Below are 19,707 nucleotides of genomic sequence, written 5' to 3'. Positions count from 1 at the left end.
AATCACTCGATGATACTGATCTTTGAGAACTGGAACCCTTAGGATTCTTAGGCCTGCTGGTGGTCACAGTACCTGAAGAACCTACAGCCCCGTGGGTACCAAGTTGAAAATTGGTAGGTGCTGAACCAGTTGTCTGAATTGGAAACTGTCTCTTTGTGGTAGATTCTCTACCCAGAGGACTTAAAGACCACTTTCTAGAGTCTTTTTAACAGTAGTCCAGAGATTTCCTCTTCAGTGCTGTGCTGAGGAGATTGAAGTGGCTGACCTGTTCAGAGACCATTGTATGGGGGAGGAGGTCCTCTTGGCTGGGGTCAGAAGCTGGTCAGAGTGAGCTCTCCATTATGAGGAGACGTAGTTTAAGTTCCTAGTTCTTTCTGGCCCTTGATTTTAATTGCAAAAATTGCACAAATTACACTTTTGGAGAACATGTGACTCCCCAAGGCAGCAGACACACCAGGAGTGTCTGTCTCTGACCAGGATAACCTCTCGACATGAAAAGCAGCATTTAAACCCAGGAGAACCAGGCATACCCTCCCAAGGTTGAAGTTCCCCTGAGGGGAGAAACAAAAAAACAAAAAGCAAAAAATAGGTGAAAGGACAACAGTCCTTATCCTAAAAGTATAAGTAAAATCTTTTAAAAGTTTTTTTTAAAAGCTATAAAAATTATTAGAGCTAACATGAAGGAAATTTTAAGAACTAACACTAACTAACTAGTAAGAATGAGATAAAAATACAGTTGAGGTAAGTTGAACTTGAACGCTGCTGAGGCTCCATCTCAGGCCAAGGCGGTTGAGAAGGAATGGTACAAGGCATAAGGCTGCAGTGGGCATATGCGTGGGCTGAACAGACACTGCTACCTAAATCTCTGATCTGAGGTGCATGGGGTGCAAGCACATCTAAAGTGGAACACCTATGAGATGCTACTAGAAAAAGAAGTCGTTAGTTCTTCACAGTGCAGCAGCTTCAACAGGAGAGCTTGAGGGAGGCCCATGGTCAGGTTATCCCATAGCTCAGTGGTTTGAGTTCTCATGTGGAAGTTGGCAGATGTGCATTGAAATCCTTTCTCCTTCTCATGGGGAGGGGGACTTGACTTGGGAGTCTCCTGCATCTCACGTGAGTACCCTAACAACTGGGGCTAAAAGTTATGAGGCAGCACCTTCTCCTTGTCGGCACAAAAATGCCTTAGGTGCCTATCTTGAAGAGAGGGTTCACAGCTGAGAATCACTAACAGAGCTAGGTGCCTAAGTCCAGGCTACAGTGAGGTGTTTATCTCCAGGAGTGGCAGGGCTTAGCACACACCCCTCTTGTTAGCATCTCCCATTGGCTAGCTTAGGCAACTTCCCACTTAGGCCATGTATACATTACCACTTATGTTGGTAAAACTTCTGTCACTCGGGTGTGAAGAAAGCACAACACCATTCTGCCCCCCGAGTGACATAAATTTCACCAGCATAGGTGGTAGCATGCAGAGCTGTGTCAATGGGAGAACATCTCCCGCCAACACAGCTATTGCTGCTCATTGGGGGTGGTTTAATTATTTCGATGGGTGAGCTCTCTCCTCTCAGCATAGGAGCAGCTGCATGAGAGATCTTACAGTGGTGCAACTGCATTGGTACAGCTGTGCCGCTGTAAGCTCTCTAGTGTAGATATAGGATTAGAATACTGGTTTTTGTGATAGTCTAAGATACCTGTCTCTCCACATTCATGGTAGATGGAGCCTAAGCACCTAACGCAGACTTTGTGGATCATAGTGCTGTTCCTGTGATTTTCTAAATGCCTAATAGTTAGGTGGAGTGACACTCAATATCACAACACTTAAATACCTTAGTGAATCCAAGCCTAAGTGCTTTGGAAAATCTCACAAAGGTGCCTATCTGTAGGCACCTAAATACCTTCAAAAGCCTGTCCCTTAGATCTCATTGAAAGTCAGTAGGATTTAGGCTTCTAGGGGGCAAGATCCACAAAGGGACTTAGGCATCTACCTGCCACTTTAGGAACCTAAATCTAATATTTAGAAAACACTGAGATCCTCTAAACACCCACTCAGCTGCCTCTGAAGCCTGTTCCCCAGGTGTCTAAGTTTTTTCCAGTGGGCATGTGCAAAACCACCTAAGTCCTAACACCACCACCTCCTAGGTGCCCTAGCTCCTGCTTAAGCCCCAGCAGGATACTCAAACTAGGCATTCCCTGGCCTGTCTTGCCTGTGGGGCTCAACTGGATAGCACACCTACCAGATCAGGCCTGCATAAAATACACTGGGTATACCAAGATCAGGAATTTTTCAGGCTAAGGCATATGTGTATTCCTGAATACCCAACAGCCAGGTATCACCTGAGATGTGGAGATTGTTTTCAAATCCTTGCTCTGCCTCATTTGAAGCAGGGACTGGAACATAGGTCTCTCTTATCATGAATGAGGTCCCTAATCACCAGACTGTAGGATATTCTGGACTGTAGAAACTGTTCCACTATGTACAAATACTTTAATACTCATTGGGCCAGAGAGAGGAAGCATGAGAATGAATGCTTAGGGCTCTCACCTAGGAGACTGGTGTTCCAGTCCCTGCTCCAATGAATATATATTTTATCAGTGCTTAATTTGTGGCTGGAGCACCTCTAGGGTTGGCAGTTCATCACCCCAGCACCTCTGGGGTTGCTGCATCAGTTATTAAAGTAAAAAAAATTGCTTGAGCCCTGGCACCTAGTTCCTTGAGCCCTGGCAGCTCTTTCATTACAAATTAAGCACTGTAATTTATACATAGAGGATCTGATTCAACAAGAGAGACTGCAAAAACCCCATCCCTGACAGTCTGGTGGTTAAGGCATTCACGTAAGAGATAGGAGACCTGGGTTTAAGTTGCAAATCAGGAAATCACACCTACATTTTTCCACCTCCCAGGTGAGTGCCCCCACTAGTGGGCTACTTAGTATAAAGGCGGACACAACCACCCCTTTAGTCTTTCCCTAGAAAGGACTGACCTGGCTTAGGCACTTAACTCCTGTAAGTTTTTTCTCCTAGAGTCTTTTCTTGCTTCCACTGAAATCAATGGCTAAAGTCCACTAACTTCAACGGGAGCCGGAGCAGGACATCTGTCCTCTCTTGAATTTCATTATGTATAAGGTTATCACACTACAGCTCATGTTCCTGAATTACAGAAACTGAATGGAACAAAGCAGAGGACTCACTTCATTTAAAAAAAAAAAAGGGATGTGCTAGGATAGAAGTGACTTCTTAGCATTTTTAAAACTCTTTCAACACCATGTCATTTTATATTATTATTTAATCCTTGCTCTGTAAACAAATGTATTATTATGGCATCATTATCTGGAACTATCAGCATATTTGCTGAACCCTGAACAATTATAATACTTTAAAATGCCTTAATGACATTGATGGCAATATCAAACATATAAACCACAATAATAGCAATATGATTTATCATATTCACCACTCCATCACTGCTATGCAATTTGATATCCATCTGAGAGAGAGCTTCAATATTGCCAGCTTGTGCTTTAATATTAATCCCTTTTGGTGCATCCATGCTCAAAGACCGAGTTGGTGATTCCAATCTGAAAGAAAGTAGAGGAAATCTGGCTGTAGCATATTCTTAAACTTATTTTGTAAAATAATTAAAAAAACCTTTGAACTTATAAAACATTCTGAGACAGTGATGATAGGCTCCTATTTCTTTATGCAGACTTTAAACAGTGGGTAGTTGTTTCAAAACCAATAGAGTATCCTGTATGACAGTGCAGAAAGAACTCAAGATCATACTATATGGTGCTTTAGGTACAAACACTGCAATTTACGTTTCTAAGGTGTAGTTTTCAGTGAGACCATAATTGTTCTGATACAAATATTCATATTTGAAAATGCATTTTTATAATCTTTATTTTCACTTGAAATAAACCAAAACATTCTAAACACAGTTGGTGAAATGTTAACCCATTTAAGTTTTGCCATTGTCTTAAATGGGGCCAGGATTTCAGGATTTCACTCAGTACATTTATATGCATGCTGTATGTAGCCTAACATTTGAGAGCTATGATCGCTAGCCTTGTCTGGAAAATACTTGAAATTAATCTGCAGAAAATACTCAGAAATAGCAAAAAATAATAAAGTTAAAGTCTAACATACACCAAACATATATTAACAGTACCTTTGCAAACACAGTTGTGCCACAAGGTGGCAGAAAGAGACCATATTAGCTGAATGATTGCTTCGTTGTCTCAGCTACATGGAATTAATGGTTCTGTTTGTAAAAGAGATCAGGATATTTCCCACTTTGGATATTTGGCATTATTTACAAAATTAAACAAGAAGATCAGAAACAATAATTAGGTTTGGTTTCAAGCAATGATTTCCATATACTCATTAAAAATCAAAATCAAAACCCATTGCAATAAGATATGTATGAATTTTGCTTCTTTCTGTTTCAGAGTAGCAGCCATGTTAGTCTGTATTCACAAAAAGAAAAGGAGTACTTGTGGCACCTTAGAGACTAACAAATTTATTAGAGCATAAGCTTTCGTGAGCTACAGCTCACTTCATCGGATGCATTTGGTGGAAAATGCATCCGATGAAGTGAGCTGTAGCTCACGAAAGCTTATGCTCTAATAAATTTGTTAGTCTCTAAGGTGCCACAAGTACTCCTTTTCTTTTTGCTTCTTTCTGTGATTATTTAGTTAGGACCAAAAAGAAAAGGAGTACTTGTGGCACCTTAGAGACTAACAAATTTATTTGAGCATAAGCTTTCGTGAGCTACAGCTCACTTCACCAGGTCATGTGAGAGCATTAGTACCTTTCAAGATCACACCCTTGTGCACCTTTTACACCTGCATTATTAGCTAGTTCTGCTTGATGATAACAGACCCAATGTTAGGCCCTCAGCCGTAGTTACACTGTGTGATACTGAACACAACCCTTCCTGCCTGTGTCCTTTAAAAAATAGTCAGTTTTAAAGAAAATGAATAATATAATGGCTTTGATATTTTCTTAACTAATTTATTCCCTTAAGGTTGTAAACAGGAAAAAGAATTGAAATCTTGTTCTTATTTGCACTGTACTTCCCCCCCGCCAAACAAATTATTTCAATAATAAAGGCCTCTCACCTTCCTGATGGGGAGCAAAGTGTTCACCCTCCACCTAATACGCTTGTTGTGGCAGCAATGGTCCAAAGATCTAAGTCAGAGTTCTTACACCTCCTACTCCTGCTTCCAAAATGGGTTGGGGAACATATCTCAACAAATTTTTCATTCATAGTCTTTTGGAACCACCAAAATGTGTTAGAACTGAGAGCTTTCATCTGGCTCTCAAATCCTTCCTCCCACAAGTGCAAGTCAGTCGTTCAAGTATCCACAGACAATATATCAGTGATGCATTATGTAAACAAACAGGAAGGAGCTCATTTGTCTCAGCTCTGCAAGGAGGTGACAACGCTTTGGGACTGGTATAGCCTACATAACATTTATCCAGTTGGTTCACATGTAGTGTGAAACCACACCGAAATTGCAGATCTCCTGAGCGGGGATTCCTCACCAATGCATGAGTGGTCTCTAAAAGATTTTGTGATTCAGGACATTTTCAATCTTTGGGGCTTCCTGGACTGTTTACCAAGTGTTCCTGTTTTTGTTTAAGAGCATGCTCAGACAGTCAATGACAGATACATTCCTCCTTGATTGGGGAAGGGGTATAATTTATGCATTTCCTTATTCCTCATTTATGCATTTTCACTAAAGTTAAAGAAAGTAAGACAGGACTCGGCCAATATGATCCTAATTGCTCCAGTGTGGCCAAGACACCAATGGTTCACCAATTTACTCCTATCCCAAGGGAATAAAGATGCTTCTGGTGACAATGTACCTACTGTCCCAGCAGGGAGGGAAAGTCTTTCAACCAGATCCACACTCATTGCATCTAACAGCTGGGGAAATAGGACTTTGATAGATTTAGAAAAGTCTTGTTCTATTATTGAGGTAAAACATATTTTAATTTATTCTGGGAAGCAGGCCACTAAAAAATGTACTTGAAGTGAAATTGATTTGCTATATGGGTGTCTAATAAAGGCATTGACCCAGTCTCTGCTCCTGCTCAGTATACCTTGGATTATTTATTCCCCTTAAAGCTATGGATTTGTCTAGTTCTTTGATTAAAGTCCATTTAGCAGCAATAGCACCTTTTCATATATTTATTATAGTAAATCTATTTTCTCACACAGCTGTGTTAAAAGATTTTTAAAGGGTTTATTGAATTTGTATCCACCAATACGAAATCCAGTTCCTATGGGATTTAAACTTAGTGTTAACACAGTTTATGTCTGTTCCATCTGAACCTTTCTCAGAATGTTCTTTATTTTATCTTTCTATAAAGACAGCTTTCATAATAGCAATCACATCTGTTAGAAGAACTAGTGAACTACATGCTCTAATGGCGGACCTTCCTTATACCTCTTTTTATAAGTCCAAGGTGATTCTTAGACCTCACCCCAGATTCCTTCTTCAAGTCATTTCAGACTTTCATGTTAGTTAGTATCTTAGTTTACCAGTATTCTTTCACAAACCCCACACACATAATGGTGAATCCAGACTGCATTCTTTAGATGCAAAAGGAGCACTATCATATCACCTGCACAGAACTGAACACCCTCTCCTGAGTTGTTTATATTGTATGCTGGTCACTGTAAAGGACAAGCTATGTCTGCCCAGTCTTTGTCTAGATGGATCAGACAGTATATAGAAGAGAATTATAAGAATTCTTCCCTCTTTACTCCTGACAGTCTTAGAGCTCAATGTACTAGGGCAGTTATTGTGTTTGTACGATGTGCTAGACATATTCTTCTTATTGAAATATGTAAAGCTGGCCCTTTGGAGTTCAATTCAAACTTTCAGTAAATATTATGCATTAGATTTGGCAGCCAGCTCTGACACACAGTTTGGCTGAGTGGTGCTTTAGTCATTATTTAATGAGGACTCTATGTCTCTCCATCCATCCTTGGAATACTGCTTGCCAAATTATCCCAAGGCTGGGAATATGCAGAGGACGCTTGAAGAAGAAATGAAGGTTATTCACTTGTAACCAGAGTTCTTTGAGATGGACTCCACATTTTCACACTTCCTTCCCACTTTCCCCTCTTCTGCAGGTTCCTAATTGAAAAATACCCCTGGAGTCTTCATTAGTGGTGGAAGGAACTGAGGTGACAACTAGCACCACGCTCCCTTTTATAGTCATGTCCTCAGAACATGTTTAAAAGCTGACGGTTATAGCAGGAAGTGCATGTGTGCACTCTGTAGGCATTACTATGAGAAGGATCCACCATCCAAGCTGCACCTGTTGGTGCATCCCAAGAATGTGAATGTGCAAAGTATATCTAGTAGAACTCCAATTACAAGTAAGTAACCTTCATTTCTTGCATTTAATATTTATACATTCCTCTTTACTCATTCATGACAGAGTGCATAAGTGGCAGACCTCCCAAACAACTGGGTCCCACTTCTAACTTACCTGCTTTGTAATTAAGGTGCAGAGAGAAGATAAGCAGGGTTCACATCCACACTGTGGTGGGATAAGGGAATTAAAACATTTAGCTCCCTTCTCACTGAAAGAGCATCTGGCTTGGAAGAGGCAACAGGTGATGAGGAGAAGCTGCTCAACAGGATACCAGGTGATTGGCTACCTATCTGAGCCAGTAAGTGCTACTTGTAAAAAACCTGGGTGGTGAATTTAAATTTTATGTTTGACTGAAGGAAAGATTCTGAATGGAGATGATGAGAGAGAATAGAAGGAAACTATACAAGGGACACTACGCTATATGCCTCCAGCACTGGTGCTGGCATTCCCTAGCCAATCAGGACCAGGGCTAGTACAAGAGATTCTATTGTCTTCTTTTCTGAGGACATCTAGATCCACAAAATAAAAACACCAGGATGAATAATTTTTCTGCCCCCTCCTGTATCTCAGGCTATCATAGCCACACACGACAACAGACTAATGGTTGCACCTATTCCCTAGATTGGTGTTGCAGCTTGAAGTCACAATAGCATGGGGATTTGTGTCTCCACCCTGAGGAGCTTGCAGGAGTCCAGAGTGACCTAGACAAATTGGAGGATTGGGCCAAAAGAAATATGACTAGGTTCAACAAGGACAAGTGCAGAGTCCTGAACTTAGGAAAGAAGAATCCCATGCACTGCTACAGGCTGGGGACTGACTGGCTAAGCAGCAGTTCTGCAGAAAAGGACCTGGGGATTACAGTGGATGAAAAGCTGAATATGAGTCAGCAGTGCACCCTCGTTGCCAAGAAAGCCAATGGCATATTGGGCTGTATTAGTAGGAGCATTGCCAGCAGATTGAGAGAAATGATTATTCCCTTCTATTCGGCACTGGTGATGCCACACCTAGAGTATTGTGTCCAGTTTTGGTCCCCCCTCTACAGAAGGGATGTGGACAAATTGGAGAGAGTTCAGCAGAGGGCAACAAAAATGATTAGGGGCTGAGGCACATGATTTATGAGGAGAGGCTGAGGGAACTGGGTTTATTTAGTCTGCAGAAGAGAAGAGTGAAGGGGGGATTTGATAGCAGCCTTCAACGACTTGAAGGGGGGTTCCAAAGAGGATGGAGCTGGGCTGTTCTCAGTGGTGGCAGATGACAGAACAAGAAGCAATGGTCTCAAGTTGCAGTGGGGAGGTCTAGGTTGGCTATTAGGAAATGCTATTTCACTAGGTGGGTGGTGAAGCACTGGAATGGGTTAGGGACGTGGTGGAATCTCCATACTTATAGGTTTTTAAGGGCCAGCTTGACAAAACCTTGGCAGGGCCCCAGTGACCTAATGGATGACGAATTGGCTTCCTAAACCAGAGATTGTGGGTTCAAGTCCTAGCTGGGGTGAAAAACTCCTTGACAAAACCTTGGCTAGCTTAATTTAGTTGGTCACTACATGCATCCAACAAAATGGATATTCACCCACGAAAGCTTATGCTCCAATACATCTGTTAGTTTATAAGGTGCACAGGAATCTTTGCCGCTTTTACAGATCCAGACTAACACGGCTACCCCTTTGATGCTTAGTTGGTGTTGGTGTCCTGTTTGGAGCAGGGGATTGGACTAGATGACCTCCTGAGGTCTCTTCCTACCATAATATTCTATGATAGACAGACAACACAAATTAAACACATAACACACTGGGAAATTCAAGACAAAGGTTCTCTTTTATGGAGTTTTTGTCATAGTTTATAAGGGGAGGGGGAGATGACAGCATTTTTACTGATACAGATTAGCATCTGCTGTCTTTTAGGAGGAAGTGATTTATGAGAAGGGATTTGAAAGTAGAAATGATTGGTATTTGGAACACTGGAAATATAGAGACGATCCCTGACTTAGACAGCAGAATGGAAGAAGACACAAAGCCACAGAAAGAAAGTAATGCACAACTCACTGGTGGAGTCAAAAGAACAACTGTGGGAAATAAAAAATGTTAGCAGAAACGTAAGCAGGGTAGAGTTGGGCACAGTCAAGAATGTGAGGATTGAAAAGAAGCCTGAATTTGATGCAGAAGGTAAGAAGAAGCAAATGGAGGATTTTGAAGAAGGAAATAATTTAAAGAGTGGCTGGACTGACAGAGGGAATCAGGACCATTTTCTGAATACAGTCTGAAAGCCCATAATGAATACAGGGCCACTTCAGTTATTGCTCAGAAGGAGACCTTATCTGGATGAAAAGTCCTACTGAATGAGTTCTCATCTCAGGTAGGCACTGTGCATACGGCAACAACAGTGGGTAGCATTTTGAAGCCCATTCCTCATGGGAGTTTAGCTCTGAACTACTATCAAACCAGAGAAGCTTGGAGGCTGTATGCTACCCTGACGCAATATGTGAGACTCTGTTGTGTGCTTATACCTGAGGGCCAGTTAGGATACTCATCAACCATACTGACAAGAAATGGTGGTGGGATGGGATTAAATTTTGGAATGAAGTCCAATGCACTAACTGGAGCCTGGATCTGACAAACTCAGGTACTGATTAAATGAAGTTCTGCAAATACAGTAAAGCATCTGTGAGCTAAATGGAGTGCAGCACCAGCAGCTAAGATATAATCTCAGCAGGGTGTCAGTAAATTAAAGGGATTTGATCCTGACAGCTACAGGAGCCAGTGTGCTTACCAGGGGTCCAGAGGCCCAGCACCATCAACTCTGGGCTCTAATGTGCCAACCCAGCAGTGCACTGATTCACCATAGAAGTTTGGCACCAATAGTTCCAAGTGCTATTGCACTGATTCAGCAGGACACTGGTGCACTGCAGGGTTCCATGTTTACAAGCCTCTAAAGGCAGTCAGATACAGATACAACATGGTGATAATCCTGTCAGTTTGATGACAGTGGTGCTACTGGCTGGTTCTTTAAGTATGTGGAGGCTTGACTTCTCATAGCAGTCATGGATGTTAGCCTTGGAATCAATAATTCAACCACAGAGTTATGGGATAGGGTAGTTTTCTGTGTGACTTGTACTCAAAACTGGAGATCCAGAAGTGGAAATTCTGCCCTGATATTACTTTTAGAGAAGTGTTCAGAGGAGAATTACATGACTTATTGGACAAAATACTAATATATAAGAAAGGAAAAACAAACAAGGGTAACCAAAGACACATGACCTTTATCTATTCTAACGTTGTCTTATATTCTTTGACTAAAGAGCGGAACTGATGAAACTTCAGATTTATACAAGTTTTAAAGCTCATGGCATAACATCTTTAGAAAGTTTCATTGTGGGGATTTTATCAAAATTATTACTTTAAAAAGAAATCTAAACAGTTGTGAGGGGATGGGGGAATTGTTGTTGATGGTGTTGTTATTTGTATTATCACAGCACCTAGGAGCCATAGTCATGGCTACAGCACAGCAGAGCCAATAAAGTGTCTTTTCCACTAGTATTTTCACCGTCTCAGCTTGAATATTGCAGAATGCCATGTGACTATTTGGAAGATATTGTTTTCATGGGAAATATTACTTGAATACCTATATATTAAGATATTTACACAGTTTCCCAATTGAATGGGATTTGGACAGACAAACTGCTAGTTTGTTTCAATCTGTGTACATTGATTAGAATTTAAATGCAGTGATTTGTTACCTAAAAATCTAAAAATAAAAATGATTTTGCAAGATGCCAAATAACTGCTACAACACATTATCAAAGAAAATGCCAAAAGCAGTCTTCTCACTTCTGTATCAAATTAAAACTCCAATATTTGTAATCTGCTAAAATTAAAGGTCTATATGTGAACTGTGGAGTGATTAAGAGAAACCACAGCAAATATTGTCACTAGTGATCTGTAATTTTGGGCACCTGAATTTTGTGGTGCTCAATTGGAGACAGCTTAAAAGGCTCTCATTTTCAGAAAATGTTAAGTATGCACCATTTGAAAATCAAGCCCCTTGATAGTATCTCTGATTAGGTACTCAAAAACAGAGGCATCCAAAATCACTAGTCACGTTTGAAAATATTTGCCTTCTTGTATACTTTACATTCAAGTACTTCAATGTAAAAAAGTGCAATTATAGTATCTGATTATATTCTTGAATATACCAGAAGATCTACTGTAAAGGAATATTATACTATTGCAATGGAGTAAGAAATAGTACAAACTCATAATATCCGATAAATTCCTTAACACTGTTTGATTAGATCGTGATGCTGATAGTAAATGACAAGATCTTAATGTAATCAGTGAAGATTTTAAGATTTAGAGTCTATTTCTCTCTTTGCTACATGGGGGATATATTTGTAAACCTCTATTGAGAAGAGATGGAAATTTGTTTTAAGAATTTTAGTTAATATATTGCATGATGATATCAGAATTCAGGTCCTACTTGAATTATTGTCAAATAATTGAAGCTGAGTTGTGGACAAGACATGGAAAATGGCGGAAAAGTAATAATTGACTTTTATTATTTGCGGTAATTTGGAAAAGCTGAGAGTGGGAGTCCCGCCGTGAACGGTGCTGACAGCAGGAGCTCCTGCTGCCTGGGGGAGCTATGGACTGACAGCTGGGGCTTTTGCTGTTTGCCACTTGGGGCTGACAGCAGGGGCTCCTGTTGTCGGCTGCCCGGGGTGGCCAGGTCTCCCACTGTCAGCCCGTGCACGGCACGGCTCTCACTATCAAAACTGCAGTGGAAGCCTAATATTGCGGGAGCTGCAATTTCTGCAATATCGTGAATTGCATAGGACCTTAGTCATAATGTAACAAGTCTCTATTATGTGGCTCCATCACATGATGAAACAGATGGAGACACAACACAGAATAAATGAGAAGAAAGTTTAAACCAGCAAGTCTTTTTCTTTGGATTTTTCCAAAACTAATTTATGAAATAAGACAGTAAACTGTATGAACATTATTAAGCCAGTGCAGCCCCTTAGATCCTCTAACTAATGCCACTGCTAGGTCAGTGCTGTATCAGGAAGCCATAACTAACTCCCATCCTGTCTCTATACCATTCCTATGCTGAGGGGAGCTTGGGTTGCAGTGGAGAATGGAGCCTCATACATATATGCATCAGTTCTCAATTTGACTATCATTTTGTGTACAATCAATCTGGAGAATATATAAAAAGCCAGTTATTTGTTTGGCATATGGAACAAGGGACATTTAATCTTCTAAATATAGAACCATATAGAGGTCTATTTGTTAGATTGACCATGTTTCTCAGCAACATAGATCTGGAGACATCTCCCCCACACAGTATAGTGAGGTCCACCTTGCTAGTATGCAAGAAATAAGATTAATTTCTATTACCTAACTCATAGACAAACACAGTCATCAGATGTCTTAGCAAATCATCAATCACTGGCATATAGATCTAAATATTCTAATACATTTTACTATTGATAAATTCTTTAATAGGGTTGCTCCAGTGTATGTAAATACGAGCTGAAACCATTCCAATATTTAAAATATTTATGATGTACATTACATTTATCTTATATCTTAGAAACTTAGTAAACAAAAAATATAACCAGGTTATTTCAGCTTGCAAATAATGAAAATCAAATACATATTTTTGATGAATGGGACCATTACAATTATATTTTAGTATCATTTACATATACATTTTAAGTAAATTATTCAATTTTTAACTCAGATGTATGATGCATATTCTTAAGAATAAAATTATTTGTCCACTTGCTAAGGTTTCTAGAAGTACATCAACAAATATTTTCTACTTTGCATCACTATCACTCTGTAATAGAGTGAAAATTCAAATGTGAAATATTAATAAAATTGCCACACAAGGTTCACTTATAGTTTTGAAATGATGAATTTTATCGTTAGGATGAATCTCAGAAAATTTTTCAGAATGAGAGGGTTCCAGCCTCCACTTAGATTTATTTTCTTTACCCCATTCTGGAGAAGGACAATGGTGGTGTGGTCTGACCTTAGATTGTTCCTCGGATCTACCTTGTCTGGTAGCTTCAGTCCTGGGTCCCACACAGATGATGTCCTGAGGATCTTGAGGCCTGTTCTCAAGAGCTGGAGCTGAGTGAGTGGAGTTTCTACTTACATGCATCCAATGAAGTGAGCTATAGCTCATGAAAGCTTATGCTCAAATAAATTTGTTAGTCTCTGAGGTGCCAAAAGTACTCCTTTTCTTTTTGCGAATACAGACTAACACGGCTGCTATTCTGAAACCTCTCTACTTACTGTAGCACTGAGGGAATTAAATTTCTGGCTTAGGGGACATTGTTTTGAATCAAGGGAAGGCCTGTCAGGATCTGAGGTACCTCTCATTTATTGCTCTAACAGGAACAATTTTAGGTGAGATTCCATTGACTTTCTGGTTGTAGTATATAAGGATCTGCAAATTGAAGAATGATCAGAGATATGAGATTCCCCTGAGCAGAAAAGGCACCTGCTGTGGCCATCAGTTAAAGGAAGGGCCTGTTGCAGGAAGGGCAGAACTTAAACCCAGAGGACATAGTATCTACCATACTCATAAGGCACAAACACCTAAGGAGATTCTCTGGGATAAAAGGAGGAATGGAAAGCTGCCAATGGGCAGAAAAGCTATTAATTAACTAATTATAAACTAATAAACTAAATCTATATACAATATTTATAAAAGACTAATTAGTTGCTAATGAGAAGCAAGGATGACATCACAGTTCCAAATCACTACCATGGGTAGTAAGAGGAAACTGAGGGTCAGTTGGGTTTGTATGGCCCTTTATGGCCTTGGCAGTAAAGGGAGCAAGGAAAGGCAGGGTGTAGGCATGGCCCCAAACCCCAGTGTGCTTGCTAGAAAGTTCCTGATTCAAACACAGGGTGCATATGCACCAAAAGTGAGATTGACGTAAAAAATTATTTTGCTAAAGCTAAAAAATAATTTTTGAAAGCTTATCTCACAGTAAAGAACTCCCCTCCTAGCCTCATCTACCACCTCCTGGCCACCATCACCTTCAAGTTTTTAGAACAGGCCTCTTTGATGGAGTCTATAAGCCCTAGACCTTGTAGACTCGCTGGAATCTTAGGCATGAATAAAAGTATGAACCAAAGAAGGTGAACCAAAGTTGGCATGACCTTGGCAGAATAGTAACACTACAGGCATTAGTTAAACAAGAAAGCACATTCTTGATGAGAGAATGGTACAGAAACACAAACACATACTTAAGAGATGGTACAAGAACTCACTGACCCTTTGTAAAGATAAAGAGGAGATGACAGGATAATGGATGAGATTGTTTTGTTCGAATTAGCAGGTATAAAGTACAAGATAATAACAAAAAGCATATAGAAAAGGAGTACTTGTGGCACCTTAGAGACTAACAAATTTATTAGAGCATAAGCTTTCGTGAGCTACAGCTCACTTCATCGGAGCTGTAGCTCACGAAAGCTTATGCTCTAATAAATTTGTTAGTCTCTAAGGTGCCACAAGTACTCCTTTTCTTTTTGCGAATACAGACTAACACGGCTGCTACTCTGAAAAAAGCATATAGAATGTAATATGTAATGTGTTTGTACCAATGTTTAAAAGGAAAAGTCATAGGAGGGTCATCTTTGTATTGGCCTGTTATGTTGACTGAGCTTTAACCTTGTCATGGGCATACATATGTTAGTGTCCCTGTGACCTGTTGGACAGGGCTTTGCTGAAAATAAACCTCACCAAGCGCCTTCGCCACTGAACCAAGCATGCTGTGGTCTTTTTTTTATGATTAACATTGAGGTCTGCTGAATCAGCAAGCTGCCCTGTCTGCTGGTGCCAAGTACAGAGGAGCTCCCAAAACCAGCAACACTCTGCAATACTAACAGACCTCACTACAATGAGTTACACACTGAGTTTGATAATGAATATACTCTTAGCACACACATTTTTATTCGATAGAAAAATCTTGAATTATAAGAGAGCTATTCTCAAATTTCTTTTTATTGAAAAAGCTGTTAGTCAATGATTATTGTTTTATACGATAAATACTATTGATTTGTACTCAATTATGGCAATATTTTAGGTGACTTTAAAACAAAACAAAACAAATAAAAAACCTAAAAGCAACAAACCAACAAAAAACGCCAAACAAAACTATGAATCCGATATATGTCAATATGCTTTACTAAGGGCAATTCTTTTCACTTGTGCTCAGTGTTTCAGATGACCCATGCCACTTTCAGTTGTAGCATTTTATCTCCATGACGTAATTCCATTGAAATGTAATTGTTCACATATAAAACTGAGGTTGTTCTCCATATCATAGCTAATCTTTGACCTTTTCACTGTTGTACTTTCAAATCCTCCACATTCATGCTTCAGTTCTCTGTTTACTAAAGGTAAATTGTCATGACAAGAAACACTTCCAGTTGAACTGATTATACTATGATTAACTAGCAACGTATTTGAATAAGTCAATATTATTTGCATACTCTTATGTTTAGCACTATTTATTTCCCTTTCACATCCTACTCTATTCAGATTTGAACCCTGCAACATGTATTTGCATGATGAATTACCCAATAATTTCTTATTGTCTTCTATTTTATTTTGCCATAAAACAACTCCATCAACTTCAGAAGCCAAATTCACTGCTGATGTAAGCAGTAAGGATGTAAGAGGCCATATTTTTAAAGTTAGGTACACACAATTGTATATGTACTTTTGCATGTGCCTAACTTATATATGCAAAAACTAGATATGCACAGGCAAATAGAACACAACTATTTGTATGCCTAATTGATTAATAGGTTTATAGACTTTAAGGCCAGAAAAGACTATTATGATTATCTAGTCTGACGTCCTGAACAAAAATTTCACTCAGTAATTCTTTCATCAAGCCCTTAACTTCTGTTTGGAGCAATGCATATTTTTAGAAAGATGGTGTGTCACCTGAATGCACAATGCTTGATTTGTGCCTTCAATAATGTAAAATTGGACATGTTTAACTTTAAAATTCTGACTCTAAATTTCAAAAAATTTTATTTTAGAAAATATGGTCTACTTAGATGTCATTTTGTATTGACTTCAATTATACTTGAAAACCATTTTACACAGGCTTTACTCATCCCTCTCAGTGCTATACTGTGCTATTTGCCCCGTGCACCCACACATATTTCCTGAATGGGATATTTGTCTTGAAGAGCCACAAAATTCTATACTCATATATCAGTCTACACGTTCTCTTCTCTTCCTTTTAATCTGTGGGCATACTTCCATACATTTGTCTTTTTGTATATTGCTTGATAAATTGTTGGACTGGAATGATGTATGAACCAGTACGGATAAAATAAGGTCACCCATCAGAAGAACGGGTCGGTCTTAACAGTGTCCCTTAAAATACATAAGTATGGCAAGAACTATCTTAAGTCTCAGGTTTCAGAGTAGCAGCCGTGTTAGTCTGTATTCGCAAAAAGAAAAGGAGTACCGGTGGCACCTTAGAGACTAACAAATTTATTCTGTGTGCTTAAGAGAAGAATAACATAATAAAGGGTTTTCTGAGTTATGCACCTGCAGCTTGTGCATTCTTTTATTTGAGAGTCCATTTGAGTTCTAAATAGAAGTAACAAAAAGGGTTTCAGATAGAGCTTATCTGTGGTGCTCAGGGGTCAGAGAGAATGATGCAGCACAGTCAGCTGATTCCCCATGCTACTGATGAATAGGAAAGAGTTGATCCATAGGCAGACAGGTCTGGGGAATGCACATTTTCCAAGTGAGCTTTGTATGGCAGAACATTGACATGATTGAGCTTCAAGGATTATGATTAACTGAGTTATACTTTACGTAAGTAATGCAACTAAAACATTCAGAGTCCTGGGGCAAATAAATTTACAAGATCTTCTTGATTCTAAAACAGCATTGAGTTCTAATGACACCTTCAAAAGGCTGTAAAGCAATTTTAAATAACGTTAATCAGCTAGTCAAAAGGTACCAGTTATGATCATAACAGCTTGGTGATTGGTTTGCTACTTTTCCACCCATCTTAAATACAGAGGTCTTTTCCATCTATTTCGCCACTGTCACTCAGTGCAGTAGTGTTACAAAGGGTGAGGAATAAAGATCAGGACCCAGATACGATTAAAATGAAACCTTCAGCTTCTCTTAAGCAGACAGTTATGGTAAAGAGTGATAAGCAAAGCTATTTCAAAAGAGGTTTCTGTGATGACCTCAATTTTCCAATGTGCTGACTTTCAAGGTAATTAAAAAAAGACAGAGGTTCCAGTGAATGTGATTGAATCTGGCATTTCACAGATGCTTCCAGCATAGCTTTTGAATGACTTTAATTATACTATAATGCAACATATTCCGTCATAAAGGTTTACTCTCTATTAAAGGTACTATTTGTACTACTATAGTTAAAAGTTCTATTAGTATTTCCATTCTGAACCTTTATTTTCAGAAGTTTATAATTCTGTTGTAAATATTCACTCCCAGTTTAAAATTGTCATGCATTTTTTTACTGTGTAAGCAAATTTTTCTTTACTGAATAGAAGATATTTAAATTTTGAACATTATAAGTTATACAAACTTACTTATAAAACCTCTGAAAGTTAGTTGTTTGTGCAGTGTGTGTGTGTGTGTGTGTGTGTGTTTCTATATTATGATAACAAATGTATACTTATGTTATAACCTGTAAATCAACCAAGACTAACCAAAACTTCATACAAAGTAATAAAAACAAAAATAAAGACATTTACTCTCAGGCATGAAAGAAAAACTTGACCTATGTTAGCCAATACACATATGTTAGGCGTAATATACACCACATTAATGAGTATTATGCAAAAAGTTACATTATGCATGAATGGTATGTCCTAGCACAGATTGGGATATACCTCTACACCCAGCTGGTATCCAAAAGAGGAGATAAGGAAAGTATAGAACTAGTGGGTTAGATTTTAGTGTTGAGTAAAGAGTTTTGTAACTTGTAAAATCATACTATAAATACTACTAGCTGAAATGCATATCTTAGAAACATACCTTCTATGGAAGGTAAACATGCTGTGTGATAAGATTTGCTTCCTGGAATGAGAGTATGTATGTCTCCTTTTTGTATTTTACTGCTTTGTCTTTAGACAATAAATTTGGCTAAGTCCAGTTATTTGGTCTCAAACATTTTTAAGAATGAACCATGAGTGTAGTCAAACAATTGACTCCACCTTTTAGTCAATACCTACTATATTTGTTAATTTATATTTAAGATGATACAGACTGCAATTCTTAACAGGTTTCAGAGTAGCAGCCGTGTTAGTCTGTATTCGCAAAAAGAAAAGGAGTACTTGTGGCACCTTAGAGACTAACAAATTTATTAGAGCATAAGCTTTCGTGAGCTACAGCTCACTTCATCGGATGCATTTGGTGGAAAAAACAGAGGAGAGATTTATATACACACACACAGAGAACATGAAACAATGGGTTTATCATACACACTGTAAGGAGAGTGATCACTTAAGATAAGCCATCACCCACAGCAGGGGGGGGAAAGGAGGAAAACCTTTCATGGTGACAAGCAGGTAGGCTAATTCCAGCAGTTAACAAGAATATCAGAGGAACAGTGGGGGGTGGGGTGGGAGGGAGAAATACCATGGGGAAATAGTTTTACTTTGTGTAATGACTCATCCATTCCCAGTCTCTATTCAAGCCTAAGTTCATTGTATCCAGTTTGCAAATTAATTCCAATTCAGCAGTCTCTCGTTGGAGTCTGTTTTTGAAGCTTTTTTGTTGAAGTATAGCCACTCTTAGGTCTGTGATCGAGTGACCAGAGAGATTGAAGTGTTCTCCAACTGGTTTTTGAATGTTATAATTCTTGACGTCTGATTTGTGTCCATTCATTCTTTTACGTAGAGACTGTCCAGTTTGGCCAATGTACATGGCAGAGGGGCATTGCTGGCACATGATGGCATATATCACATTGGTAGATGCGCAGGTGAACGAGCCTCTGGTAGTGTGGCTGATGTGATTAGGCCCTATGATGGTATCCCCTGAATAGATATGTGGACAGAGTTGGCAACGGGCTTTGTTGCAAGGATAGGTTCCTGGGTTAGTGGTTCTGTTGTGTGGTGTGTGCTTGCTGGTGAGTATTTGCTTCAGATTGGGGGGCTGTCTGTAAGCAAGGACTGGTCTGTCTCCCAAGATCTGAGAGAGCGATGGCTCGTCCTTCAGGATAGGTTGTAGATCCTTGATGATGCGTTGGAGAGGTTTTAGTTGGGGGCTGAAGGTGATGGCTAGTGGCGTTCTG

General features: G+C 39.3%; 1 protein-coding gene across 1 annotated transcript in view; it reads right to left on the bottom strand.

Annotated features, from left to right (window-relative positions):
* SGCG (sarcoglycan gamma) overlaps positions 1-19,707 on the bottom strand; it is a 146,000-nt gene that overhangs the window by 9,572 nt on the left and 116,721 nt on the right. The window contains exon 8 of the mRNA XM_038371571.2: positions 3,449-3,572. Within this exon, the coding sequence (XP_038227499.2) occupies positions 3,449-3,572 (124 nt within the window). The remainder of the gene's footprint in view (positions 1-3,448; positions 3,573-19,707) is intronic.

Source organism: Dermochelys coriacea, chromosome 1 (assembly GCF_009764565.3).
Source record: "Dermochelys coriacea isolate rDerCor1 chromosome 1, rDerCor1.pri.v4, whole genome shotgun sequence".
NCBI lineage: Eukaryota > Metazoa > Chordata > Testudines > Dermochelyidae > Dermochelys > Dermochelys coriacea.
The sequence above is the reverse complement of the archived record's forward strand: the minus strand, read 5'-3'. Positions and strand labels throughout refer to the sequence as shown.